The sequence below is a fragment of the Panicum hallii genome, chromosome 5, assembly GCF_002211085.1.
Source record: "Panicum hallii strain FIL2 chromosome 5, PHallii_v3.1, whole genome shotgun sequence".
Classification (NCBI taxonomy): domain Eukaryota; kingdom Viridiplantae; phylum Streptophyta; class Magnoliopsida; order Poales; family Poaceae; genus Panicum; species Panicum hallii.
Genome location: NC_038046.1, coordinates 5042006 through 5067580, shown reverse-complemented (window position 1 = coordinate 5067580; position 25575 = coordinate 5042006). Strand labels below are relative to the sequence as shown.

The 25575-nt window shown below is 52.7% G+C and overlaps 4 protein-coding genes across 5 annotated transcripts; 3 read left to right on the top strand and 1 right to left on the bottom strand.

Annotated features, from left to right (window-relative positions):
- The first annotated feature begins 789 nt into the window (after positions 1-789).
- Positions 790-2957, top strand: LOC112895353. The gene is made up of 5 exons (XM_025963306.1): positions 790-1002; positions 1439-1714; positions 1821-2032; positions 2134-2404; positions 2499-2957. Exons 2-5 carry the CDS (start codon positions 1451-1453, stop codon positions 2829-2831), a joined length of 1080 nt encoding a protein of 359 aa, XP_025819091.1. The 5' UTR covers positions 790-1002; positions 1439-1450; the 3' UTR covers positions 2832-2957.
- An 8378-nt stretch (positions 2958-11335) lies between these two features.
- On the top strand, positions 11336-13283 carry LOC112894721 (bZIP transcription factor ABI5 homolog). The gene is made up of 4 exons (XM_025962517.1): positions 11336-12473; positions 12563-12634; positions 12747-12776; positions 12898-13283. Exons 1-4 carry the CDS (start codon positions 11460-11462, stop codon positions 12988-12990), a joined length of 1209 nt encoding a protein of 402 aa, XP_025818302.1. The 5' UTR covers positions 11336-11459; the 3' UTR covers positions 12991-13283.
- A 443-nt stretch (positions 13284-13726) lies between these two features.
- Positions 13727-16217, top strand: LOC112895903 (uncharacterized protein YnbD-like). Its single transcript, XM_025963904.1, has 3 exons — positions 13727-13961; positions 14480-15025; positions 15714-16217. Exons 2-3 carry the CDS (start codon positions 14482-14484, stop codon positions 15941-15943), a joined length of 774 nt encoding a protein of 257 aa, XP_025819689.1. The 5' UTR covers positions 13727-13961; positions 14480-14481; the 3' UTR covers positions 15944-16217.
- Positions 16218-17341: 1124 nt separating this feature from the next.
- LOC112895054 (transcription factor LG2) lies at positions 17342-24699 on the bottom strand. Of its 2 annotated transcripts, XM_025962923.1 has the most exons (13): positions 24290-24697; positions 24037-24172; positions 23306-23463; positions 22758-22858; positions 22153-22386; positions 21154-21204; positions 20947-21006; positions 20754-20831; positions 20590-20635; positions 20174-20445; positions 19839-20078; positions 18106-18248; positions 17342-17892 (listed from the first exon to the last, which is right to left on the bottom strand). In XM_025962923.1, the coding sequence occupies exons 2-13, from the start codon at positions 24159-24161 to the stop codon at positions 17802-17804; spliced, it is 1599 nt and encodes a 532-aa protein (XP_025818708.1). In that variant the 5' UTR covers positions 24162-24172; positions 24290-24697; the 3' UTR covers positions 17342-17801. The 2 variants fall into 2 exon arrangements, with proteins under 2 accessions (XP_025818708.1, XP_025818709.1); XM_025962924.1 differs by lacking the exon at positions 21154-21204 and having other exon boundaries at positions 24290-24699.
- Between the last annotated feature and the right edge of the window lie 876 nt (positions 24700-25575).

Sequence of the window (25575 nt, the reverse complement as noted above, 5' to 3'; positions counted from 1 at the left end):
CGAACGCGGTTGATAGCCCGCATGGCCCACATGGGCCCCCGTGTCTAATTGGCGGGCTCGTTCGTTGCGTCTTACTGGGCCGGAAGCTTGCACTCGTCGGCCCATGATGACATCCAACACCTCTGCAACGGCCCAGTCCGGGAGATTTCTCTCTCCCTTTCTCCTCTCTCTCCGTGCCCTCGTCGCGCACTCGCGCATTGCGATCGCGTGCTCGCCGACGATGATGCGCGCAAGCGACGCGGCCACCAGCCAGTCAGCACAAGAAGCCGGAAGGTGATGAACAGGACGTCGCGACTTTACGCCGCCCCGGTCCTTGCCTCCTTGGTCGTTCTGTCCAAGTCCAACCATCAGATTCCAAATCAACAACGGCCAGTCTTGTCCGTGGACGAGGCTAGCAGTGGTGCTCGCAACGGTGAAGAGTCGCGGTCGACCAGCCGTGCAGATGCTACCGTCCGCGTTGCGACGATCTTCTCCGGCCGTTGCTTGTTTGCCGAACGCGGGAGACCGATGATTCAAGACGCCTGTTTACGGCCGGGGAAAGGACTCCATCAGCGAGATCAGATGCGCACCAAAGGCGGCGGCGGGGATCAGTGGATCCCATCGCCCGCTCGCTGTCACGGCCCGAACAGCACAGACCCCAGACCGAAATTGTTACGGCCGGTGCAGCTTGTTACATCGAATCGTGTGTAGGGTAGAGACAAACTCGGCGCACCGGCCGGAATCGCACGGCGCAGCAGCAGCAGGCCTACACAACACCGGGTCTTGTCATTTGGGACAAAGCCGGCGCTGACGGCAGCTGGCTGATCCCGAGACCGGCCGCCTCAAACCACAAGCGCCCGGCGAGGCCAGCGACGACCTCTGTCTCATCTCCTCCCCACGCATCACTCACCCCCGGAGCCTGGGAAACAACCACAGGGCGGAGGGGAGGGTGCACGGTGGAAGGGCTCGCTCGCCGGCCTCCGCTTTTGCCGGCTACCGCACTTTCGGGCCACCGTCCAAATGGCAAGTCCGCCTGATCTTTTTCATCAGTTGCTCTAGTTATTTGACGATTCTCGACACTTGCTCCTCCTGCCTGTGATTTGTGCATGCACGGTAGAATTGAAGTAGAATTTTTGCATTGAATTTTTGTGCATTTTCTTCGGAACTTGAGATGCGGTGCTAGTTTGGTACTCAGAACTTGAGATTTATGTTCGGTTCACCCCAGAACGTGAGATGCTTTGCCGTATTTCCTTAGCCTTAATTTCATAGTCGCCTGCGTAACTGCTGCTTCCAGGCACAGTCCATGGGTCCATGCGCATGCACCGGCGCACTTGAAACTGCCCGTCGCTCCCGTCGGCTCTTCTGATACTCTCTGATCACTGTGCCATCTAGATGCTCGGTTTCTTCAGTCGCCTGCTTATCTTCCATTCGAGGGGAATTTCGATTGCCCCATGTGCAGGTTGACTGACGGATGAAGATGGTCACGCTCTCCAAAGTAACCCTGGTGTTTGCAGTGGCGCTGCTGGGCTGGGCGTACCAGGCCACCCGGCCGCCGCCCCCCGCGATCTTGGGCGCTTCGGGAGGTCTGCCGATCACCTCCCCGAGAGTCCGGCTCAAGGATGGCCGGCACCTAGCCTACATGGAGGCCGGAGTGCACAAGGAGAACGCGAGGTACAAGGTCATCTTCGTCCACGGCTTCGCCTCCACCAAGGAGAGCGGCTTCCCGGTGTCCCAGGTAGTACTGATCTGGAATCGCGCCGCCGTGTTTTGCGTGCATGATCGAGAATTGAGTAATCAACAAAGCTCCAGCCTCACTTCTTGTTTGTTTGTCACGATCGCAGGAGCTTGTGGAGGAGCTGGGGATATACATGCTGTTCTTCGACAGAGCCGGGTACGGCGACAGCGACGCCAACCCGAAGAGGTGCCTGAAGAGCGACGCCACGGACGTGGAGGAGCTCGCCGACGCGCTGCAGCTCGGGGACAAGTTCTACGTGGTCGGCTGCTCCATGGGCGGATACGTCGCGTGGAGCTGCCTCCACTACATTCCGCACAGGTTAGGGCAGAGCAGCTCGCACTTCAGTTCACATGGAGTACACGCCAGCTTCAGAAGATCATCTTGTTCTGAGTGGATGGAATCGGGCTTGCTTGCTGCAGGCTGGCCGGAGTGTCGCTGGTCGTGCCGGCGGTGAACTACTGGTGGCCGCTCCCGGACGACGTGCGGAGGAGCGCGTACGGGAAGCTGGACGCCCGGGACCGGAGGACGTTCTGGATCGCGCACCACGCGCCGTCGCTGCTCTGCACCTGGCTCACGCAGACGTGGTTCCCGACGTCGCCGATCGTCAGGGGCGAGCGCGGCGCGTTCACCGCCAAGGACTGGGAGATCCTCACTGAGCTCTGGAAGCGCGAGAGCGGCCAGCTGGATCGGGTACGAAATTCTCATGCTCATTTCGTGGCCAGTTTTTTTTACCTTTTTTTTTTGCAATTTTACCCGTACTGACGTGGGGGGGGAATCACCCCAGGCCAAAGCGACGCGGCAGGGGACCTACGAGTCGTTGTGCCGCGACGCGACGATCCTGTTCGGCTCGTGGGAGTTCGATCCGACGGAGATGAGGGACCCGTTCCCCGACGGCGAGGGCGTGGTCAGCATCTGGCAGGGGTACGAGGACAGGATCGTGCAGGTGGAGATCCAGCGGCACGCGGCGCGGAGGCTGCCGTGGGTGCGGTACCACGAGCACCCCGAGGCCGGGCACGCGCTCCCGGACATGGACGGGGTCGGCGACGAGATCGCTAGGGAGCTCGTGCTCGGCGTCGGCGAGGCGCCGCCGCAGAGCGAGCCGCGCCGGGGTAGCTGAACTTACTGAAAGGTTGGTGAAGAACTTAAACGAGCTGGTAGATATAGATTATGGGCTTATAATAAATTTTTCCAAACCAAACACCTTCTAAATATAGAAACTTGTGGTGGAAAAAACTTTCCAAAAGAAGGAAGGTACTGCTGTCGGAGATCGCGTGCCGCGAGCCCTCCTGGCGCGCGCGCGGGGATTAGCTGGCCCCGTCGAAACACGGCGTGTTGCGGCCGGATCCGTCCTCGTCCGGTCCGGAGACGCAGAGTTCCCATCCCAGCAGTGCTGCCGCCGATGTCATCCTTGACCCTCCTCCCCTGACCCCTGGCATCGTCAGGGCCATGCTCAGATCTGGTTCTTCAGGCAATCAGGCTGATCGTTTACAAATTACAATGCAATCCACCATCACGTGGGTTCTTCTCCGTGGTTGTTTTCCCCTTTTGTGGCGAACTTGCACCAGGCTGCACGGGCCATGCACCAACGGAATGAGTTTTGGACCGGGCCTGCATCTGCTGGCTGGGCTGGACGTTCTGCTGGGCCGAGCACCTCTACTATAGCCCAACGCGCGTGACCCAGAACAAAGTGATACGGTACAGTCGTGACTCGCTTAATCCATATGCGATGAATAAGGTAATCATTAGAAATTGCGGACAAGAAAACTAGCCGTAATTTCATTTCAACTTAGAAATGGTACGTGAAACGAACCGTATTTTCAAATCTAGAATCCGACTTCGTGTGATAGTCTCTGGATCAAGCGCTATCATATACAGAACTCATTCCAATCATAATATCATAGTCATACTTCGTATAAGATCAATCACAGGTTTAATTATTACATAAATTTATAGTGTCTGTAGTACATAATTCATTACAAGTCTCTCGGCTAAAGCGAACAAGCAGAAAACGGAAAGCGGAAAGCGATAGCTAGACTTCTGGTCGTCCTTCATCTTCTGGAACCTCCTCCACAGGCAAGTCGAACATAGCACGAGCTTCAATTGTACCAACCGTCATCGTTGGGGTCGAACTCTGGATCGGATTCTGCATCATACCATGCTATCCCTAAGGTATGGAATAGGTTTACATCACCATCCGAATGCAAACTTTCAAGTGGACTAAACTAATGATATAACAAAGTTTAAAGGATTAAGCTAGTATTTACTATGCATGCCCAACATTATACATACATACATACATGCATGCATGCATACATATATACATATATATATAACTTCTTCCAAACTCCGAACTCGGGCCATTCCGGCATTCCGGACTCCCGATCCATCACACACCTTCCAAAACCACCAAGTCGATGCGAGGACTCCTTCTCCTCGCATCTCAACTGCCCCAGACATGAAATCATCTCTAGAGGGATGTAAAAATCATGAGTAACACTAACTAATAAGAGCAACAGAAAAGTAGAGTTGACGCCGCTATACGTATAGTTTTCACCCTGCAGGGGTTGTACACCTGGACCCACTCAAATCGACGCTAGCCGGGGATCAGTCGACTGAGCGACGAAATACCGATCTACTGAAATACGATTAGGAGCCACAGCACCATCCGGCTTTCCCGGATCCTGGGCACATCCTCCCGCGAGAGGAACTGTGAAGCCTTCCTTGTGTCTCGGGGAACGTGAGGTCAGCATCTCCTTCCCCTTCACCGATACTCGATTCTCCTACCGGTTTGGTACCGCACTTGCTAGCCCCGGACCGGGCCCACCCTCATAATGGGTAATTGGTGTGCACGCTTAATATAGTCCCACTAATCATATTTACTCTCACCCAGTCCTCAATTGCCGAAGCGGGCATCTTCGTCATATGCGTCTCCACCGCAATGGTCCGTAACTGCACCCTTTACGGGCGCCCCAACACCTCAACCAAGTAACCAACAAGTTGTACCCGCCACAGGTACTTCGTACAGTGTGCCAAGATACACACTCCAAGCCAACTTCATCATCGAGTTAAGTTCGCTCGCTCCCAGCTGAAAGCCCTATTCACCAACTCTTGGAAATTGTATCTCCACTCACGCCAAGACTATCTATCCATTCCCACACATACACATGCAAAGCATAGCGAGACATTTCATATAACATTCAAGTGTGAGTTGCAAAGAGTACATGTAAATAAATAGGCTATGCAGGTTCATCTCATAGTAATACATCATGTAGCGGTAGCATATCTAGCAAGTAATGCCTAATAGATAATCAGATCGTAGATGGGCGTGAACCTGGCGGTTCTTCAAAGTCCTCCTGGGCTTCCGGGTGATCATGGTCGATTACCTCCTCATAGCTGGATCCTATTCGTAAATACAAGTAAGTAAATACAAGTAAGAGCAAGGATCCAAAGGTAAAAGTGCACAAAAGATGCTAAATAAGATCCAAATCACCAAAAAACCTACTCCAATGGGTAGTTCATTATTTTAGAAGAACTATGGAACTGGTTTCATAATTTCCAGAGGTCTGATTGATTTATTATGAATTTTCTAAGAAAAAACCTATTTTTGAAATTAATAAAAAATTTGAGAAAAGAAAAATCACTCAGCAGTGACACGTGGTAGCACTAGAACGTGCCAAGCGGCATGCTGATGTCACCATGACATCAGCCGGTACTGAAATGTCAGCAGTGGGCCCTGCTGACATCAGCGTTGACCGGTCAACGGTCAACGGGGTCAGCAGGTCAATGGGACCCACTGGTCAGCCTCACCCCGAGGCTGAGAGGTCGGGCCCTCGGTCAGGCCAGGTAAGAAAAGGAAAAGGGGCTCGGCTCCCGTTTTTGGGTTGAAAGCGGTTGGGCCGACTCAAGGCCCAACTCGGCCTTGCTTGGCTCAAACAGGTCAGCTCGGCCTGCGGCTCAGCAGGCCGGCTCGGGCTCACGGGCTGGCTCGGCGTGGCAGGCCGGCCCCAGGTCCCTTTCCTCCCTCTCTCTTTGATAGAGCAGGCCCAGGGCAGCGCCCCTTGCTCCCCCTGGGGGGCGGGCCCCTCTTGTCGTTTTCCCATTGGATCCGGTGCGACTAGGGCCCGTGCGGTTCTGTGTGCGTGTGACCAGGTGTATGTGTGTGTGGCGTGCGCCCAAGGCGTGTTCGACGAAAGGCCACACTGGCAAGGCCGCTACGTGAACGCGACGTCACGGCCGTGCTGGGGTGGTGACCGCACATGGCAGAATCATGGCGCGGCAGGCATCGCGGGGCAGTGCGCCCTCGCTCGGGCAGGGGCAAGGGCACGGCCTTTTGCCGTTGACTGGGGACGAGCTCGCGCTCGCGAGCACCTCACGGTCCAGGGCTGCGACGCGACGGTGTGGCGTGAAGAGATTCGGGGACAACCGGCGGTCAAGGGTGACGAGGCAAGGGCAAGACTCGGCCTCGCGGCTTGGGTGCGCATGCACGCGCGCGGGTCCTGGTACCCCAGGACTGCGGCGTGGCTGAGCCGTGAGCGGGGTACCGGTGCTCTGGGCCCGCGACACGGTGCAGTGGCGAGAGGGTGACGGCGGCTGCAGGAAGCATGGCGGCGCGTCGGGCTCCTGCATGAGAATGGGGTAGGATGGTCCTGCGGGTGCTACGGACGGCTCATCGGCGGGGCAAGGCAACACGCTGGCAGCAAGAGGAAGGACGGGAAGGCGGCGGCGATCACTAACTGGGCTCGTAGGCGAGGGTCTCGGTGCGGTGGCGGGTCGACGCGGGCGAGGTGAAGTCGTGCTGCACCGTGCGGCTGCGCTGGTGTAGGTGTACGTGCGCAGGCTCGGTGACGCTCCCCCAGACGGCGGCGACGGTGGCGTCCTCCTCCTTGCGCTCCTCCTCCTCGGCTTGTCCCCTTCTCCTCCTCCTTCTCCTTCTCCTTCTCCTTTCTCCTTGCCCGGGTGAAGTGGCGGCGGTGGTTGGAGGTGGGGAAAACCCCAGGCGGCTCTAGGGTTTTGGGTCATGGCGACCGGGGTTCTTATAGGTGCGGCGGCTAGGGCTTACGGCGGCTCGGACGGTGGCGATGCTTGGCTTTCGTGCCACGGCCATGTGGCACGTATCCAGCGACTGCGGGAGCGGGGTTAGGGTTTTCGGGGGCACGCAGGCGGTCAAGGCGAGGTGGAAAAGGGCATGCAGGCGGTTGCGCTCCGGCGGCGCAGAGCGAGGCTTGTGCGGCGCGGGGCGGAGCTGTGACGCGAGCGGGCAGAGGTGTGGGCGCGCGGACAGCGGTCGACGGCGGTAAAGCATCGAGGAGGAAGAAAGGGGGAAAGGGGCGCGTCTGATGCGTGGGGTCGGGATGGTAGTGGCAGCGCCGGGGAAGGCAAGGAGTCACGCGGTGTGTGGGCGGCGGGGTGGCGGTGTGGGCGGGGCTGCGACGCGTGGGCTGTGCTCACGGGGAAAGGGAAAAAGGGGAAATTGGTGCTGGGCCCGGCTGTGCTCGAGTGGGCCGGTTTTGAGCTTTTGGCCCAAGCTGGGCTAAGGTAGTTAATATTTGAATTTGAATTTGAATGATCCATTCAAATTCAATTGAATCAAACAAATCGGAAGCAAATCAAGTAAGATCTATTCAACAATTTCAAACAAGGTAGATTGCAATTAAATCCAAATGACTTCAAATTATTTCACTCTAACATTTTAATGGTATTTAATTAAAAATATTGGGTTGAATTACTTAAGATTTCGAGATAGAGAGAACCATGCTTATATTTGGAATTAGATAAAGCACATACATAAAAAGTTTTTGAAAATTCAAAATTTTGCACATTTATAACACTCCGGAAAAACTAGAGATGTTACGGTACGGTTTATAAAATATTTTTTCTTCATTTTTCTAACACCGAAATGCAATAAATTCAAAGTTCATGTGGGCTGTCCATTAATATATCATCTAAGGCAGTTAATTATGTGTTCCTTTTTTCCTAAGAAGTGGACGGAACCCGCCCAAATATCTTGTAAAATGAATGGTCGAAAGATACTACGTCAGGAGGTGACATGTTTGGTCAAACACCACGGAACAGGAACGGGAGAGCTTCAACACGAAGCTCCGTTCAAAGCTTGCACCTTTAGTTTGACAGCAATCGGATCTTTTCCTGTTTTATATTCTCTTCTGCTTACAAAATGGTCCCCCAAATCTAAAGTCGGATTTTTCTTTTGGTGATTTTGAAATTCCATCGAAGAAGGCCAGGCTTTCAAAAGAACCCCGTCTGAACGGAGGGGCCCTTGGGAAAAGAAGTATAGAGTGAAAAAGTATCTGAAATCTCATCCCAACACGATTTACACACTGAAGACTCTTGGAAAAAAAATGTATTCAGTGAAGAGATGGATTAAAATTTCCTAAAAACGAAACATGAAAATGAGTTTTTTTTCTTTTTTTTTCACCAATGCTTTGCCACTCCACTCCGCTGTAGCACAATCGGATGCATTTCCCGAAGCACATCAAGCGCAAGCACTTCTTCATTCAAAGATAAGCACAAGAAATCCTTCCGCGCCTTCCATGCACGGAGCCATGCCAATCGGCGGCCCGCATGGGGTGTGGATGCTGCGAGCGACCCGACAGGCCAGTGGATGTGCGTACCTGCTTCCTGTGGAGGCGCGGGCACCGGATGAGCAGGCCGCGGAATTGATTGCACGGCGCGACGGAGATTGGACCGTCGACTGCAGGCACGGAGTGGGGATCACCGTCACGGCACGTATCCTGCACGTGTCCGCCCCTCGCGGCCTGTACGTTTTGGCCCCCCCCCCTCCTCGTTTTCCTACGGGCACCGGCACGGCGTGCGCGTGTCTGTCTTTCGACGCTGACATGTACCCGCGCTTGACTGGAAACTGGGGCCCCGAGCCACTGAAGAGTGAGGACTGATCCTGGCTACCTTTCCGTGCCAGCTTTTCATATATCTATTTGCAAAATAAAAGGAGTACGGTGAACGACGGGAGTATGTTCAATTCAAATGCAATGCAACTCGCTAGAGCCAAGGCAAAAGTTTTGGTTTTGGTTCGTAACTGAAGTTCTGACGATATTACGCTGACATGCAAGCAAATATGCAATCATGCATGGATGGCTGTCATCTCACATCCTCATTTCCTGTCGCCAACTCTTGGCCAAACATGGCGCGAATCTGCGATGCAGAGTGTGCCACGCCAGAGGACGCCCCTCTGGTGTACACCGGCGTCGGTGCGCGCAGCCGGCGGCCGGTGGCGCGCAACTCGGCAGAGAGCCTGAGGGCAAACAAAAGCAAGGAGAGAACGCGCGGCAGACTGCGGCGTTGCCTGCGCGCATGGGGCAGCGGAGCTGACAAAACCCCGAGGCGGAAGCAAGCCGCATGCAGGGGCTAGGCCGTAGCGGCCCCTCGGAACTCGGAGCCCATCGCCTCGCCTCCCCCGCAAGGAAAGGATAGCGATTGTGCTGGTGGAAAGGAAAGCCAGCGCGCCGACGAGCCCGACACGTCCAAACGACAGGGGGCGAGCGCCGCCTCGCCCCCACGCGGCCGCGCCTGCCTATAAGTAATGCCGAGACGGCCGCGCACATGTCTAGCTTCAGAGCTAATTGCCTCCGTTTCGGCGCCGCATCACCAGACCGCCCCGGCGCCCACGCCAAGCCAAGCGCACATATTCTCGCGCGGCAAGAAACGCTCCCCGTTTAACACTCCGCTCCGTCACTCCGGCGGCTGCTGGTCGGTTCGCCGCGGGCGGGCCAACCTGCGCTGGGCATCGGCTGCTGGCCGGCCGGCCGGCCGCGGCGCGAGCGCGGCGGCCTCGGAGCTCGCATCGGCGCGGCGCCTGAGCAGGTACGCACCCTACCGCGCGCCGCCTGGTCTTCGCCCTCGTCCTCCATTCCAGCTTGTAGCTCTCTAGTTTCACTGCCGCTCCTGCTAATTTGGGATTCAGTTGGGATGAATGCGGGGTGTTTGATGGTGCGCTTTGCTGAGTAATTCATGATTAGAGCTAACAGCAACGGGCAGGAATTAGATCGATGGAGTATTTGCTGTTCACTCCTCATCTTTTTGCCGTAATGTTGAAGAAGCGACCTTCTGGTGCTGCATGTCTGGTCGATTGGTCCTTCATTCTTGTACAGTTGAGGTAGCCCTTAAAAATGCGAACACCACCATGCATCTGCCAGTAACCCGTCAAAATCCCCGCCAAAAGGGGAAGTCTACAACTACAAGTTCCCTCAGATTTTCGTAGGTACGATCTTTCTCATTTACAAATGATATAGGACTAATTTGTGTACCTTATTTTGTAGCAAGAATTTAAATGATTTTGAGAAACAAAATTTAAACAACACGAGAGATTAAAACTTTTTTTTAAAAAAGAAGTGGTAGCTTTTGTGGAGAAGAAGACAAGAAGTGATACGGTAGTAGCTACCAGTGGTTTCAGTGTTATCTGGACATGGGCCTACAACGGGCCAACATCGGATTTATGGGACAAATGCGATGCAAGCATACTATGGGCCTACAATGCGATACAAGCATACTATGGGCCTACAACTGATTCCATGAGAGAGAGAGAGAGAGAGAACTTTAAGATCCTAGTGTTTATTATGGACCAATGTGAAATCCGAGAAACTTCAAGGACCTCGGTTGAGAATTTCACCTCAGGCTGCCGTATAGCACGACTCTGCATGCACAACTGCGTCACGCACCAAAAAAAAAGGGGAAGTTACCGTGACTGCGCCTAGCACGCGCTTCGAGGTCGAATGGGAGTGGCCGATCACGCTACGTCCGTGCTAACCGCGAGCTAAGTCGGCGCGGGTGGAGTTGCCTCCGCGGCGGCCCAGCGAACCGCGAGCTAGATGTCAACAAGGAGCTCGTCAGACCTCGCGCTTAGCGCACGCCCGGGTTGGCTGTATCCCCCCACAGGCCACAAGAAGCCGTAGGGAGACGGAACAAGATGGTCACGCCTCCTCGCCGCCCCGTCTACCAGCATTCAGTTCCGTTGGGAAACGGCCGGGGGGCTACTACGTCACCCTGGGCTCCTTGGCTACTGCCAGAGCAGAGGACGCACGCAGGCCTAACTGACTCGCACGCCGAAACCCAAGGAAAACGTGCGCGGATGACCTGCTATGCATATCGAAGCCGGATGCAGCCATGAGCCGCCGCTGAAGCCTCAAGAATGGGTCTAGGGTCTCGTATATCTGCATGCGATTGGCTGGTAGAGTTAGGGTCAGGTTACGAGGATTTATATCGGTTTCAACATCACCTGTTGTACACAGATCGATAAACGTAGCTGCGTGAAGTCGTTTGTAAACCGAGAACAGAATAGAAGCAGGGTGAAGTCAATATTTTGACTTCACCGTCTTTGGCTGAGCGTAGAAGATCGGTCCCGTTTGCGAGAGCAAGAAACTGAAGCTACGTAATTGACAAAGCAAGTGTCCAAACGAGGAAGTGTCTATCCACCATCCACTCGCATGCAGCCGATCAGGGCATTTATCTGCTCATTATTCAAGCGCATGCGACAAGCACCACCGGGCACCGGCACCGGCACCGCACCTGGGTTTCCTAGACGCGCCACTCGATCTGACCATCTAAGCCGGAGCCGGTTCTAATCACCGCGCTTTGTTCTGGCATGCAGGCTATAATATTTTTTTGAAAGAAACGCATGCAGGCTATAAATAAGGACGGCGTGCGGCGTTCAAGGAAGCATTAGCAGCAGAGCACCAAGAGAAAAAGAAAAAGAAGATAGAGGGGAGGGAGCGTGATGGCGTCGGAGATGAGCAAGAACGTCAAGGCCCTCGACGAGCAGGAGGTCACCTCGCACCAGCGCGGCGACCAGGGCGTCCGGGCCCGGCCCGGCGGCGCGGCGGCGGAGGACCAGGCGGATCAGCTGGCGCGGCAGGCGTCGATCATGTCGCTGACGCTGGAGGAGCTGCAGAGCTCGCTCTGCGAGCCGGGACGCAACTTCGGGTCCATGAATATGGACGAGTTCATGGCCAACATATGGAACGCCGAGGAGTTCCAGGCCGCCACCGGCGGGTGCAAGGAGGACGCGGCGGAGCAGGAGGCAGCGGCGGTGGCGGCGGCGGCGGGGGCAGGTGAGAACGGAGGGAGCGGGTTGGTTCGGCAGGGGTCGTTCGCCCTGCCGCCGCCGCTGTCGCGGAAGACGGTGGAGGAGGTCTGGGCCGAGATCAACCAGGGCCCGGCGGACGCCGGGGCCCACTCGGCGCCGCAGGCCATCGTGCAGCCGCAGGTGGGGAGCGGCGGCGTCGCGGCCAGCGGGCGGCAGGTGACGCTGGGCGAGATGACGCTGGAGGACTTCCTGGTCAAGGCCGGCGTCGTGCGGGGCGCCTTCGCCGCCGGGCACGGCCAGGCGGTCGGCATGGTCCCGGCCGCGCCGATGGGCCACATGCAGCAGGGCCAGCTCCCGGCTCCCATGATGTACCAGGTGGCGCCGGGCAACGCCGTGTTCCCGGTGATGGGCGACGGCATGGGATACCACAACGGGTACCCCGGGGCCATGGCGGTGGTGCCGCCGCCGCCGCCGTCCCAGTGCGTGGCGCCCGCCGTGAGCCCCGGGTCGTCGGACGGGATGAGCGCGATGACGCAGGCGGAGATGATGAGCTGCATTGGCAACGGAGGGATGGTCCGGAACGGCGGCGGCGCGCGGAAGCGCGACTCCCCCGAGGACGGGTGCACCGAGAAGACGGTGGAGCGCCGGCAGCGGCGCATGATCAAGAACCGCGAGTCCGCGGCGCGGTCACGCGCCAGGAAGCAGGTGCGCATATGCGGTCGCCGTCAATTTTCGGTGGTCTTTGCGTTTGAAAGTGACAAGACTTCATGTGCTCTGAATTGGTCCTGGTGCAGGCGTATACCGTGGAGCTCGAGGCCGAACTGAACCATCTCAAGGAGGAGAATGCGCGCCTCAAAGCCGAGGAGGTACTGACAAGCGAATCATGATCCACCAAGATTTCCCAATTATTTCTCTTAGCAATCTATGCATTGTTCTGACCAAACACAATTTCTGTGCTCCGTCTTATTTCTCCTGCAGAAGACAATTCTGCTGTCGAAGAAAAAGATGGTAACGTCCCTGCCATTCTCTTGCAGAGTGTTCATCGTCCGCTAATTGTCAGTGTAGCAATCAACGTTGTTGTCGGGCAGTGTGCTGACGGGAACATGCCATGGCTTTGCGTCTGTTTCAGCTGGTGGAGAAGATGATGGAGCAGGCGAGGGAGAACGTCAGCGCCAAGAAGAGCGGTCGCGGGCTGCGCCGCTGCGGCAGCGCCATGTGGTGAACTGTGACTTGCGCGGCTCGCATTGTGCAAATCCCAATCCGCTTGCTTCCCTAGGAAGCGCTGCTGTGGCTGCAACGGTGTCGGTAGCAACGTCGTTAGTGACAGCATGCGAAGTGATCGCTGTGAAATGTTCGTGAGCACGAGCTGTGTGTTGGCCTGCTACTGTGTTTATAAACGGTGCGTCGTAGTACAAACAATAAACCAGTTGTAAGATAACAGCACAACACAAGCTCTGCGTGTTTTGCTCGTGTATAGTATTTAACAAGGGCCATACTATACCGTTTGTTTCTGCATCTTCTGCATTTGCTCTTGATGTTCCAGTGCAATACCAATATTTTCTCACAGCAGAGTGCTTTTGCCAAGTGTTTTGCACTGCAGGTTTTCTTTCCTGAAACCGTGCCGAGTCCAAAGTTGTTTTTTTAGTGTTTGTTGAGTAACAGATTCTAGCATGTATATTTCGCAGAAATAGCATTGTTTTAGTGTTTGTTGAGTTACGGTAAATCGATGCTGTGCTCTTGGGGGAAAAACAACCTGGAAGAAGATAGTTTGCTGAATTATACTGTAGTTTGCAACGTTACTGGATCAAATATGGGCCGCATGCACCTATTCCCCCGGACTCGGGCCTAAGTAGGCACATCGGGCCTCTGGTGCGCTGTGGTTTGCTGCAAGCCCATATACGGAGGAGACTGCCCCATTCGGACCGGACTCCCACATCCCCACAGCGCACGCGACTCCATCACACGGTCACGTCAGGACTCGTCTCCACCCTCTTCAACCGTTCAACCCAGAGAGAGAGAGAGAGGGTCCCCACTCCCACGACGCGATCAGCAAGCCCCGAAACCCTAGGCCCCGTGAGCAGGGCAGCGCTAGGACGCCGCGAAACGAGCGAGGCCGCTTGGTCAACAGCCGGCACTAAGGGGAATCTCCTCCGAAGCGCGTGTGACACTGAGATTTGCGGCCTCGAACGGAAGGTGAGACAAGGTCTTGCTTCAGTCCTGTTGATTTTGAATTGATTTTGTTGCTAATTTTCGGAGCCTTGTGATTCGAGGGGTTCCGGATGAAGTGATCGTGTATCGATACGGTGAATTGCTAATTTCCAGGAATGCATATTGTCTCTGTGTTTTTTAGATTGTTGCGCCTCGTGGAGTTTCGAAATACTAATTTACAGAACCCTAGGATTGTGCTAGTTATGGATCAGTGGATCACGACTAGATAGACTTCTGGAAATATTGTACTGTGGATGGGGAATTAATAAACTCCTCATGCCTTGAATGTTAAATCATGGAAACCGCTCACTTAGAAACAAAATGCAACTGAGCAAGGCATAATATCGAATGACATTATCCCACTGAAGTAACATAAATCCTTTATATTTCGTTTATTAAACAAGCTGTAGTTTCTTATGGTGAAAGGGTGCTTTAACTACTATGTTTTTTTGTGCTTGTTCGTCCTTGATGTTTGGACTCAGTCTATATCTAATGTATTGCAGAGATGGGTTGGGGAATATCCAGGTTGATTGGACTGAAGGCTGCTGTCCTGCTTTCTGTGGCATATTTTTTCCATGGACTTGGAGTGACCCTTATCTCATTTCCTCTCATATATGCATCCATGATTGCAATGCTAATCTCCATAGCTTCCCATCCAGCGATTGATCTTCCTTTACTCCTTGGCAAGGCATCTGATGGAAGCTTTCCTTTGTGGTCATGGATCATGTTCTCGCCATTTCTTCTTTTCATTCACATGTTTGTGCTGCTACGAAGATTTGTGAAAAATGAGCCCCTGTACACTGAGATTGTGGATGGAGTGTTTGTTGGGGGATGGCCTTCTTCAGTTGAACACCTGCCACCATGTGACCCTGCAGTCATAGATTGCACATGTGAGCTGCCAAAAAGCCCGACTCTATCTAAAAATGCATATCTTTGCGTTGCTACTTGGGATACAAGGGCTCCTCAGCCATCACAGATTGAGTCTGCGGTGCGATGGGCTATGAGAAAGCGATCGCAGAACAAGGCTATCTATGTCCACTGTGCCTATGGTAAAAATGTTTTCCTCATCTCTACTTTGCATAAGGACCTATGTTGTTTTTCCCTATGTATTTTTGTCTTGAAAATACTTATATGGTCCTGAATGCATTTGTGTAGTTTAATCATATTCAGGTAGCTGTTGGGACTTGAGATACATATTTATCTCCAGAGATGATGAATTCTAATGAATTGGTGAACCATATATAAGATGCTGGCATTATGATTGTTTAGTCAGGAAACAAAACATACTGACACGTTATTTTTCAATTTTCATGTCATTTTGTGTCATGTGGGTTATTTTTCATGTCTAATTTATTTTTGCTTATCTGCGAACAAGACATGAAACCGCCATGGATATGCTGAACGGCATCTGCATTACACATGGGCTGTATCAAGGTTCATCCAATATATAGTAGTCTTGTACCAGTATCAAACTTTACCTTAAGAGATTGTTAGCCAAGTTTAACGTCAAAACTCAAAAGTTAAAAGAACATTAAGCTTAAGCTGGGTACATGCACCCAACTCAACCTTTAATTTGCCTTTTAGCTTAAACCTCCTTGTTACTGGTTTCAAAATAAAACCTCTTTATAATGGCTTGTGCATACCAATTTCCTCACTTCTCTAATAGGCCATGCAATTGACTGATTGAACACTAGGATTGGCAGGTTATTTAATAGCGTGTTACATCTCTAACAACAGGTCATGGCAGAAGCGTCTGTGTGATGTGTGCACTTCTTGTTGCACTAGGATTGGCTGAAGATTGGAAAGCTGCTGAGCATATGATTCGTGAGAAGCGGCCCTGTATTAGGATGAACACTCTTCACCGCAAAAGCTTGGAGGAATGGTCGAAACATTTGCTCCCCTCTTCAAAAAGAAGTGGGGAATCAGATGTGAGTTCTGTTATCCATTCAGATTATAACCGAAAATGAAACCCAGAAGAAACAGGATTGTTCAGTAACTGTGATATGTTAAGATGGACTGTACCATTCTGTACATTTGTTTACTGCTTCCTGGTAAATGTCCATTGGTCATTCTCTAAGTTATCCCTTTGTGGGAAGTATGTTGTGTGAACTATATGTATAAGTTTTACTACTGTATGTGCACTGATGGAATGCTTGCCAGACAAGTGCTGTTGTCGAACCCTTTTCTTCTTCTGAGGAAAAAAATCCCTGCTAGGCTGATGGGGTCTCATTTATAGCTAAATGTGATATGTTTCTCATTTTCAGCAACCTGCATTCAATATTGCTGCTATGTTTTCTTCACTTGATTGGAAAGAAAGTGTCCAGCTATTCTTCTTTAAGTTTTCTTGTGAAGTTTTCTGTCTTTCTTTGCATATATGTATTGTGTTTTCGATGCTCTTGTGGCCTTCTATCCTTTTCACTATTTGCCGGGCCTTTTCAAATCACAAATTTGCAGTCAAAAGGGTGAAAATTTGAGAGCTGCATGATTGGAATATTGTTCATCTGATGGAAAGGGCTGTGCGTGATAACATCTTAATTCAAATGTACGTGGTAGATGACATTCAAAGCAGAGATGATTTTGAATCGTTGAGCCCATTGATAAAATGATCTTAGATAATTTGACTGCTCTTTCTCTTATATTCATTTGTCCATCAATAGAATGGACTTGCATCTTCTAATTTGCTATTCAGTTAACATCTGTGTTATTTCTAGTTGTGTTGCTGAATATTGCTCTTCTTTCGTGACGCCTATTTTCTGGCTGTTTCGGACATTGCTCTGCCTTACTCTTCACTAGTCATGCTTTTTAATATTGTTTTTGACAGTATTAAAAGGCTTTGTTCTTGCTGTGGTGGTTGACGATATTAAACTTTCGTGTTGGCTTTAGAAAGATTCCCAAGTTGCCGTTTCTCTATTTCCCATCAGTGTTCAGCAGAATCATGTTTCGAAAATCGGCTGCCAGCAATTTGGATTAGCATTGGTTTGATTCAGTTTATTTAGTTCGTTGGCAATTTATTTGTTAGTAGAGATACTCTAGTTCAGGTGGTTTGGTCGATGTAATCCAAGGCTACCTACATGAAGACGCAGAACTGAATAGACAAATCTGGTTACAATACTTTCTCATCTTTACCTCTCTGGCTCTCTATTCTCATCTTCCAGCTGAACGTCGCCCGGGGCGACAGCTACCTCCATCACGAGCAGGAAACCGGTGGCGCGGCGGCTGGCAACCTCCCACATCCACCCAGTCTGATCACTGTTGCACGGCCATGACAGCCCGGGTAGCCGGTGTCAATTGTTGAGCACTACCAGATTTTACCCGATGACAGCCTGGGTAGCTGGTGTCATTGTTTATTGTTGAACAATACCAGATTATACCCGATGATAGATTATTGTCTGTCTACAATATATGTGGTATAATCTCTTAGGCCTGCCTATCCATCCTGGATAAGTTTGGAGGTAGTCTACTGAAGAGGTGTTTGCATAGCATTTGAAAAACTTGAGACTTATTCAATGGTTACTATGCCTCTCTAACTGCAATTAGTCCTCTCAGGCAAGTGAGCAGCCAGGTTTTTCCGCCTCTGCTTTGTTCTCTCTTGCTACGCACAAAAATTCCGCGGCGCTAACCCTTCAATCAGTTCAAGAGCCATATGAACAGGTGAGCCACTCAACATCGCACCACAGCAGTTCCTTCTCCCCTCCCTTTCGCCTAGTGATGCTGCTTTCTCAGTACTTTAATAATACAACATTACAGCGCACCTCACTCTCAAAAATCAGAATCTTCGCCACATCACTGGCGGCCCCTAGTTTACTACACCCTCCAGGTGAGGCCTCAGAATCCACAGAACTGGTTCTGCTGCTGTTGGTGCATAGCCTGCAGCTCCGTTGCTGTGGGGCTGAGGCTCTCTGCACCGATGAAGTTTCTGTTACAGGAGAGCGTAAAATGCACGCATTGTCAGCCATGTCGATTTCTCACTTTTCATATATTGAAATAAATCTGAAAAAAAAGGCGATCCTATCTTTCGGAAACTGATGGAGTAGATGTGGTTCAGGCATGGTTGGGAAAACCAAAGTGCAGTGAGTTAAGAACAGGATGCAGTTTTTGCAGCTGAAGGCTGAAAAAGTCTGAATCTTACTCGCGAGGACGGGAAGCCCAGAGGTTGCTGAGAGCTCGGAGGCGGCGGTAGTACTCCCCAATGGAGAGGAAGCACCGCGCCGCCTGCCGAGTGGTCAGGATCCGGCGCATCTGATGCAACGTCTGCTGCCTGAGATTGTCGGCCTGCAGTTGGAACAGCACGCATGAAAAGAAAGGTGAGATGTCACATTAGTTTTGTTTCTTGTCTTGGCTATGCTGCACATTGGTGCTTCCATTATCTTGAATGACAGGGCATTTTCGGATCATGCAGATGCATCTATTCTAGTGTTGTCGTGCTTTCTTATTCCTACTGTATTCTAGTCTGGACGACGGCTGAAAGTTCTCTGGTGGTGCCTAATCTTAATCTAATGAAACGTTCTTTTCAAAAAAGTTTGGACTTTTTATGGTGTAGCAATTGTTTTCCACCTATTGACAGCTGTATATCAACCTGCTGAAACTAATTCATTTTGTTTGTCCAAAACATCATATATTGATGACTGGAGATAGTAGGATGTGAGTATCAGCAATAAGCAGCTTTTATCCTGAAAGCCTGAAAAAATAGGAGAGTGACCTATCATGTGTGATCATGTTTATTATAAGTCTTTTTCATATGCACCTTTATCTTTCCAAACACACTGCTACTCTTAACAACTTTGTTCATTGTGCCCATGGGTCTTACAAGGCTTTCTGTGCAATGATTGCTCCAATCATGAACCTAGGAAATACTAATTGGCTACCTTCTTGCAAAGTTCTGTCTACAGAACAAAAATAAGCCTACATCTCAGAAGGAATAAGAGCTCAGGAAAGGTGAAAATAAACTAACAAAATGGAGGTCACAATCTCCTTTTAACACCCTGATAGAGAAGATAATCCATAAAAAGGCATGATCATTTATTTTAGGCTTCTTGCCGTCCATGGGGCTCAAGTTTAGGTGGCTGTGTCCTTTTCCTGACCACTGTTCATGGATTGAGCCCTTGCAACTTTTGCAAGCCATGGAGCACACCATGAATGAGAGGCCTCAAGCATTTTTTGCTGTGCCTGTGGGGTCTCTGTTCTGCCGAGGCACCAGCAAACAGAGGAGGGAGAGAATAAAAAGGAGATGGCCGGCACAGGGAAGGCGCACAAGAGGCATTGTTTATGCACAGTGCCAACCGTATGTATCCGGCCATTGACTTTCTGTAGAAAGAGACAGGTGTGTACGTGTATGTACAGCCAGTACACATGTGTGACCAGGAACAAAGCCTTGCCAAACCCATAAAAAAAGGATCAAAGCCTTGCCTTCTTTGGTCCCTACCAGCTCCTCCAGAAAACATAAAATAATTGTCACCATGAGCATTAGCTTGTTGTGATCTTTCAACAAAAAAGAGCATTAACTTGTTTGTTGTTTAATCACGAGCTAATTATGCGTGCTGGAAAGTGGTAATGATGCTTATCCAGTTTTCTGCAGGTTTAAGCTAGCTTTCTGACAAAAGGTTGGCCTGCCATGGAGAAAGCAGGACAAGGCCCTGTAGCCTGTGGGACGACTGAACGAGGACCAGCTCCATCGCTACTGTTACTGTGCAGTTCTGACAGGGAAGGACTACTGTACTTGAAAGTTTAATCCAGCTTTTCCTCTTTGTATTGATTCTTGGGTTGAAAATGTTTACCGATCATGATGCAGTAGAAATAACAGCTCAAGGCGCGGGGGCAGGGCAGTGAATGATGCTGGGAACGGAGAGGAGTTAAAATGGTGACCTGCTGATAGAAGCTTTCGAGGCTGGCGAGCTTCTCCAGCGCGACGGCCATGAGGCTCATGTAGTTGGGGGCAGCGGCGCCGTCGTTGAGCGTGCCGGCGGCGACGGTGTCGGCCAGGGACTGGTGCAGCTGGTGCAGGCCCTGCGCGAGCGCCTCCTCCGCCTGCTCCGACGACTGCTGCAGGTTGCAGATCCCCAGCAACTGCTGCTCCGTCAGCGGGTCCAGCTGCGGTATCAGGATCTGCATGGCGAAGAAACGGAGAGAGGCTCAGTCAGTAGGGGCGCGCCGCCTCGACAGCCCTGCACAGACGGGCGCCATGGCGGCAGCGGTCGTACCTTGAGCAGCTCCGACGGGCGGAAGCCGCCCATCCAGAAGAAGCAGCGCTCGGCGGGGGTGGCCCAGCTGCCGGTGAGGAGGTGGAAGACGTCGGCGCGCGCCAGCCCCGCCTTGAGCTGGAACAGCTCGTCGTAGTGCTGCATGCACTCCTCCACGATGAGGCCCAGGTTGCCGTCCAGCAGGCGCGCCTGCAGCCCGCCGCGGAGCTCCGCCAGCCGCTTGCTGTCGTCGTCCAGCCACCGCGCGTACTCCATGTCGAACATGGCGGCGCCTGCACGGGTACGGCACAGCGGAGTTAGTAGCCGGCCGGCCGGCGGCACACGCTTTTCACGCCGGACAAGGCCGGCCGTCTCGACCACCGCGCCGGCCTGCGGCGGCAGCTAGTGGTACTACGAAATGGACGGCGCTGAGTTACCAGAGCTCATGTCCCCGGCGGCGCTGCACCCTCCAACGAACAGGCCCTGGACCACGGGTAAAATGCCATGACACATCAAGCTCTGAATGATACGAGCTCGCATCCAATGCACGATCAGATTCATCAGATGGGAGGTTAGTTTCGGAGTTCGGGCTGCAACAAACCTGTGACCGTGCTCTCTGGAGCTCATGCTCGACCTGCTGGAGCCTGATCCTGCTAGTCTCCAGCTGCTGCACGTAAGCCTGCGGTGAAAGGACAGATAAGATAAATCAGTCCATCAAACAAAATGGCAGTCTTTTCTGAAAAGATCAAAATGACAGTTCATGGCTGGAGTTCTTGTAATCAATCAATCATCACCTTCTTCCTGAGCCTGCTCTTCCTCGCAGCCTCTCTGTTCTGCGCCAGCCGCCGTTCCGTCTGCCAGAACCCACAGCGATACAATGGTCAGCGTGCAGGAAAACGAAACCGATGCAGTCTGTGACTGTCCATGCATATGGAAGCAGGAACAGTGATGGAGCCGGGGGAGGGAATCCAGTGCAGCAACAACAAGAGCAGCTATCCCACCTTGGCATCCACCAACTTGCCATCTTTCCTTGCGGATCCTCCTTGCTTCCTCTGTGCAAAGTACACCACCAAACAGGGCGCCAGAATTAGGTGGTATCGCATACACAACACTATACAGCGGCACAGTAGCGCGGCCATCTCGCCATCGAACGAAAGGCAACTACAGCTACAGCTACAGCTTCAGGGGGCCGAAGCTCCTGTCGTCCGTCCATCACCGTCGACGGGCGCGGCGGCGGCTGCTGCACCGCCACTCTCCATCTCGTTCCAACACAGGCAGCTTTTAGCTGTAGCTGCCCCCGAAAGCTCAGTGAGGCCGGTCTTGGCAGCCACGGGCCTGTTGCTATCGGTGCTGTTGGCGGCGAGGTGCAGTGCATGCAGATAAAATGGGCTTATCACAGCTTTTATCCATCCATCCAAGGAAGAGAGGGAGAGACAAAAAGGGAGGTTAGGGGTGACCCCGGCCATGATTTGGCGTCCCCTCCGTAGGATTGACCAGATGCCATCAGTCCAATCACCCAGGGCATTTGGGCACGGCTGGCTTTCGATTCAGAAAAAGGCCACATCACACTACGCACGCACGCATGCCTCTGTGTTTAGCGGCGAGACACACCATCATTCACTCACTCATCCTATCTATCCTTCCTTTGGACATGAGCTAAGCTGCCAACAGCACAGTGCCGGTTCTTGCCGTACGCGCACTGCCTCGGCGCTGGTGTGACACGAGAGAACAGCGTGTTACGTACAATGGGTACCCAAGGATTGAAGACCGGGTTTTTTTCAACGACGTGACAGCAGGCAATATTCTGAAGAGAAGAGACTGGTGAGTTGGGCTGGACGGGAGCTCGTGGCTGGCTGGCTGGGGCCGTAGGAGCCTAGGACAGGAAGGGGTGGGGGGGGGGGGGGGGTGCTCCGCTGCTACTGTGATAGGAAAAGATGAAGGGGTGGCGGTGAGGGCCACAGCCGCGGCCAGGCAGAGGGGAGGGCAGGAGGCAGGCGTACCTTGTCATGGTCTCCCCCTCCGTGCAGCTGCAGCGGGGGCGGGTGCTGCTGCTGCTGCTGAAAGCTTGGCGGGGCGGCAGCGGCGAGGCCCGGCTTGTAGCTGTAATCATCAGTGGTCACCATCATGACCTCCTGCCGCGGCGCAGAGGAGGCTGGGGACACCAACTCCATCTGAGACATTGTGTTCTGAGCTGAGCTCGAGTCAGTGGTGCTCCCTACTGACTGCGAATTCCCCTGTTCAGCAATTACAAGGCAACAGTGAGCGGCCGGTAAAAAGATTTATGCCAATGTCTGCTCTATGCTCGGCCGCGGTAAAAAAGAGAAAGATCACAATCAATGAGCCACCACCGCACATCGCTCGTCGTCGTCCTCTTTTTACCCTCGCTCGCTCGTCGGCTCGTCGCCATGGCTGGCTGGCTTCGCTGCGGATGCAGAGCTGCAGCAGGCCAACATAGCACAGCACAGCACAGCACAGCAAGAACAGCCACATCTTTTCTTGGGTTCAGCGACGAGGCAGAGGGCGAGACGAGCGAGTGAATGCGCTGCATGCATGCATGAATCAATGATCATGGGAGATTGGGAGGCCTTTGCTTGGCTTTGCTTACACTGTGCAGCTGCTGTTGGTGCCTCATTGGCCACGAAGGGAAGATCTCCAGCGTGGGGGGCCTGCCTGCGCCAGCGCCCGCGAGGTATCCTGCCGCTGCCGCTGCATGCATACAAAGAGAATTAACACGGGGCCTTATCGAATACCGATTCCTCCCCTGTTCATGCATCCACTCTCCCTCCCTCCCTCCCTCTCTCATCCATCCTCCATGAAGTTGCACAGAGAGAGAGAGAGAGGAGGAGGTAGGCCGTCTAGCAAGAAGAAATAATGCATAGAAAGAGAAGGGAGAGAAACGAAGAAGAGAGTAAACGTGATGTTTCCATCTTTGTGGCATCGGCATCGACACCATTATATGCAGCTGCAGCAGCTGCACACTGTGTTGCATAGGAATGGAAACCAGCAGGGGCGCCAAAAGGCGAGGCATGTCTCGCCCTGTGCGGCGCTGTGCACAGGGCGAGGCGAGGCAAGGAGCGAGCCCAAGAGCCTTTTTGGCATGTAGCCGAGGTTCGGAGAGAGAGAAGAAGAAGAAGAGCCGGCCCAAGAGCTTACGCTTTGTCTGCGCCGCGACGTCGCTCCTGGTGATCACGCCCGGGTCGACGCCGCCGCCGGTGCTGGCAGAGGCGCCGCCGCCGCCGCCATGGATGAGCGCCTCCTCCAGCTCCCCGAACCCGAAATAGGCAGCCGCCGCCGCCGCGGGCTGGAAGTCCCTGCTCGAGCAGTAGCGCACACAGAGCCCGTCAGTCATCGCCCCTCAAGCTAAGCTATAGGCGAGGCCACAGAGGAGGCAAAAGCTTGCAGATAAAAACTTTTCAAGAATGGAAAGGCCGAGACCCGAGGCCGCCTAGAGCTCCTGCTGATGGGCAGGCAGATAAGGATGAGGGCGAAGCGAAAAGATGGAGCCGAGTCGAGCCGATCGATCTCGGTGCCCAAATCACTCGCGGGATGCAGGCCTTCGGCATTAAGAAATTCCGGTGCGTGGGCGGAGGTGTAATCCAACCAAAGTGGCGCGGCATAAGCTTGTGGAATCAGTCTGTTATAAAGACGGATTAAAAGGAGGGCGAAAAATACTTTAAAGAAGCTGCGCACTCAAGTATTTGAAAACACGGCAAGTGCTCGCAGTTGTAGCAGCTGGTTGCGACGCGGAAAAGTTGCAGCAGCGGGAGCTCTTGCATGCTGGCTCTAGGATGAGGATGAGGCGAGGTAGGAGATGGCGGGCCAGAGGGATCAAAGAAAAAACCAACCGGAACCGAGTTGAGGGAGGAGAGGCAGGCAGTACGTACAGGAAGCAGGAAGGCGGCGGGGCGGCGGCGGCGTGGGGTTGGAGTTGGACACCGTACGCGAGCGCCTGGTTGAGAGGCAGCGCTGCCCGCTCCATCCTCCACGAGCTCTCCTCGCCGTGCACCATGGTCACGAGCTCTGACGCCACCAACAAGAGACCATGAAGAAGAAGAAGAATAGTGAGTGATTGTAGGTGGCGCTCGCTGGAAGAGAGGGAGGGCTAGTAGAGAAAGGAAGAAGATGCCGTGCGCTTACCATCCTTGCAAAAGCATGCAAGGCTGCAAGCAGAGCCCTCGCCGCCTCTTTGTTTGTTTCTGCTCTCAACTCTCGCACGCGGAAAAGAGGAGCACTGGCGAATTGAATCGGCCTTGGAGTTTCATCCACTGTACTGCAAAGAAGATCTTGTCCTTTTGAACACGTCCTGCCTCCTCTTTTCTCACAGGCTTGTAACAGCTAGTTGGGGACTTGGGAGGGAGGGAAGGGATGCAGAGGGAGGCCAGACAGAGGGGACGAGGGATAGAGAGGGGTGTGGTAGGGCTTTTCTGTCAGCATTTCTGTCTCCTACTCCACTCCTTGTAACCACCTTTCACCTCTCATTGGCCGGCTTCTGGCCCTCGCCCTCTGAGACGGCAAGTACTCAACAAAAGAAGCATTGAATAGAGAGAGGAGGGAGAGGAGAAAAGAGAGAACAGAGAGAGAAAGGAACACAAGCTTTTTTATAAAAGGTCTGAGATTGAGAAGTTGTTCTACACTTCTATCTCCTCCGCTTATATGATTCTATCGTGTTGAAAGCAGATGAGGGAGACAGAGAGGAAGCCTAGCTAGCTAGGAGAGACAGAGGGAGTTGATTTAATCTGATTCGTCAAAGTATATGCTCTTACTCCATAATACATCTCCAATTATCACAAGCAACTAGTTTAGTCCCAAGCAATCCTAACCAAAGCACCACCAAATATGATATGGATACACATCCAATGTGGAAAAAATTATAAAAGTCTAGGGGCATGGAAAATATTAAAATCTGGTAGGTGCTTGGAAATGGGTTTGTTTGGGATTATCCCCGTCTTCACAGGTCAACATCAGGGCATTGTCCTGCACCAAATACTAAAAACATTGTTTCCTCAAAGAGAAATATTTGTTCTTAGAGAAGAGAGAAGGCCTCACTCTGGCCTCCTTGGCTCTTCCCCTCCTGAGATGTTATGGATAACTGCAAACATGGAGCACACTAAACACATTTGTATGAGTTGAGGCCAAGTTGCTGACTGGTCATTAGTGCCTAATCCTTTGCCTAAGTAGGGCCTCAAGCGCATGATAAACTACTCCAAAAGAAGCTGCATGTATACTTGGTGGCCAACTCCTCAGGTCACTTCACCAAATTGCTTGATCCTTTTTTTAACTAAGAAATTGCTTAATCCTTGAGCTGCAAAAGCCAAACCAAGTTCATCAATTCTGGAAAATTCTTGTTGGTTTCTCTCACTGCTGGTTTTGTTTAACACTTCTTTCTCTCTCTACGGTTTCTCCTCTTCTTTCTTCTACCGTGC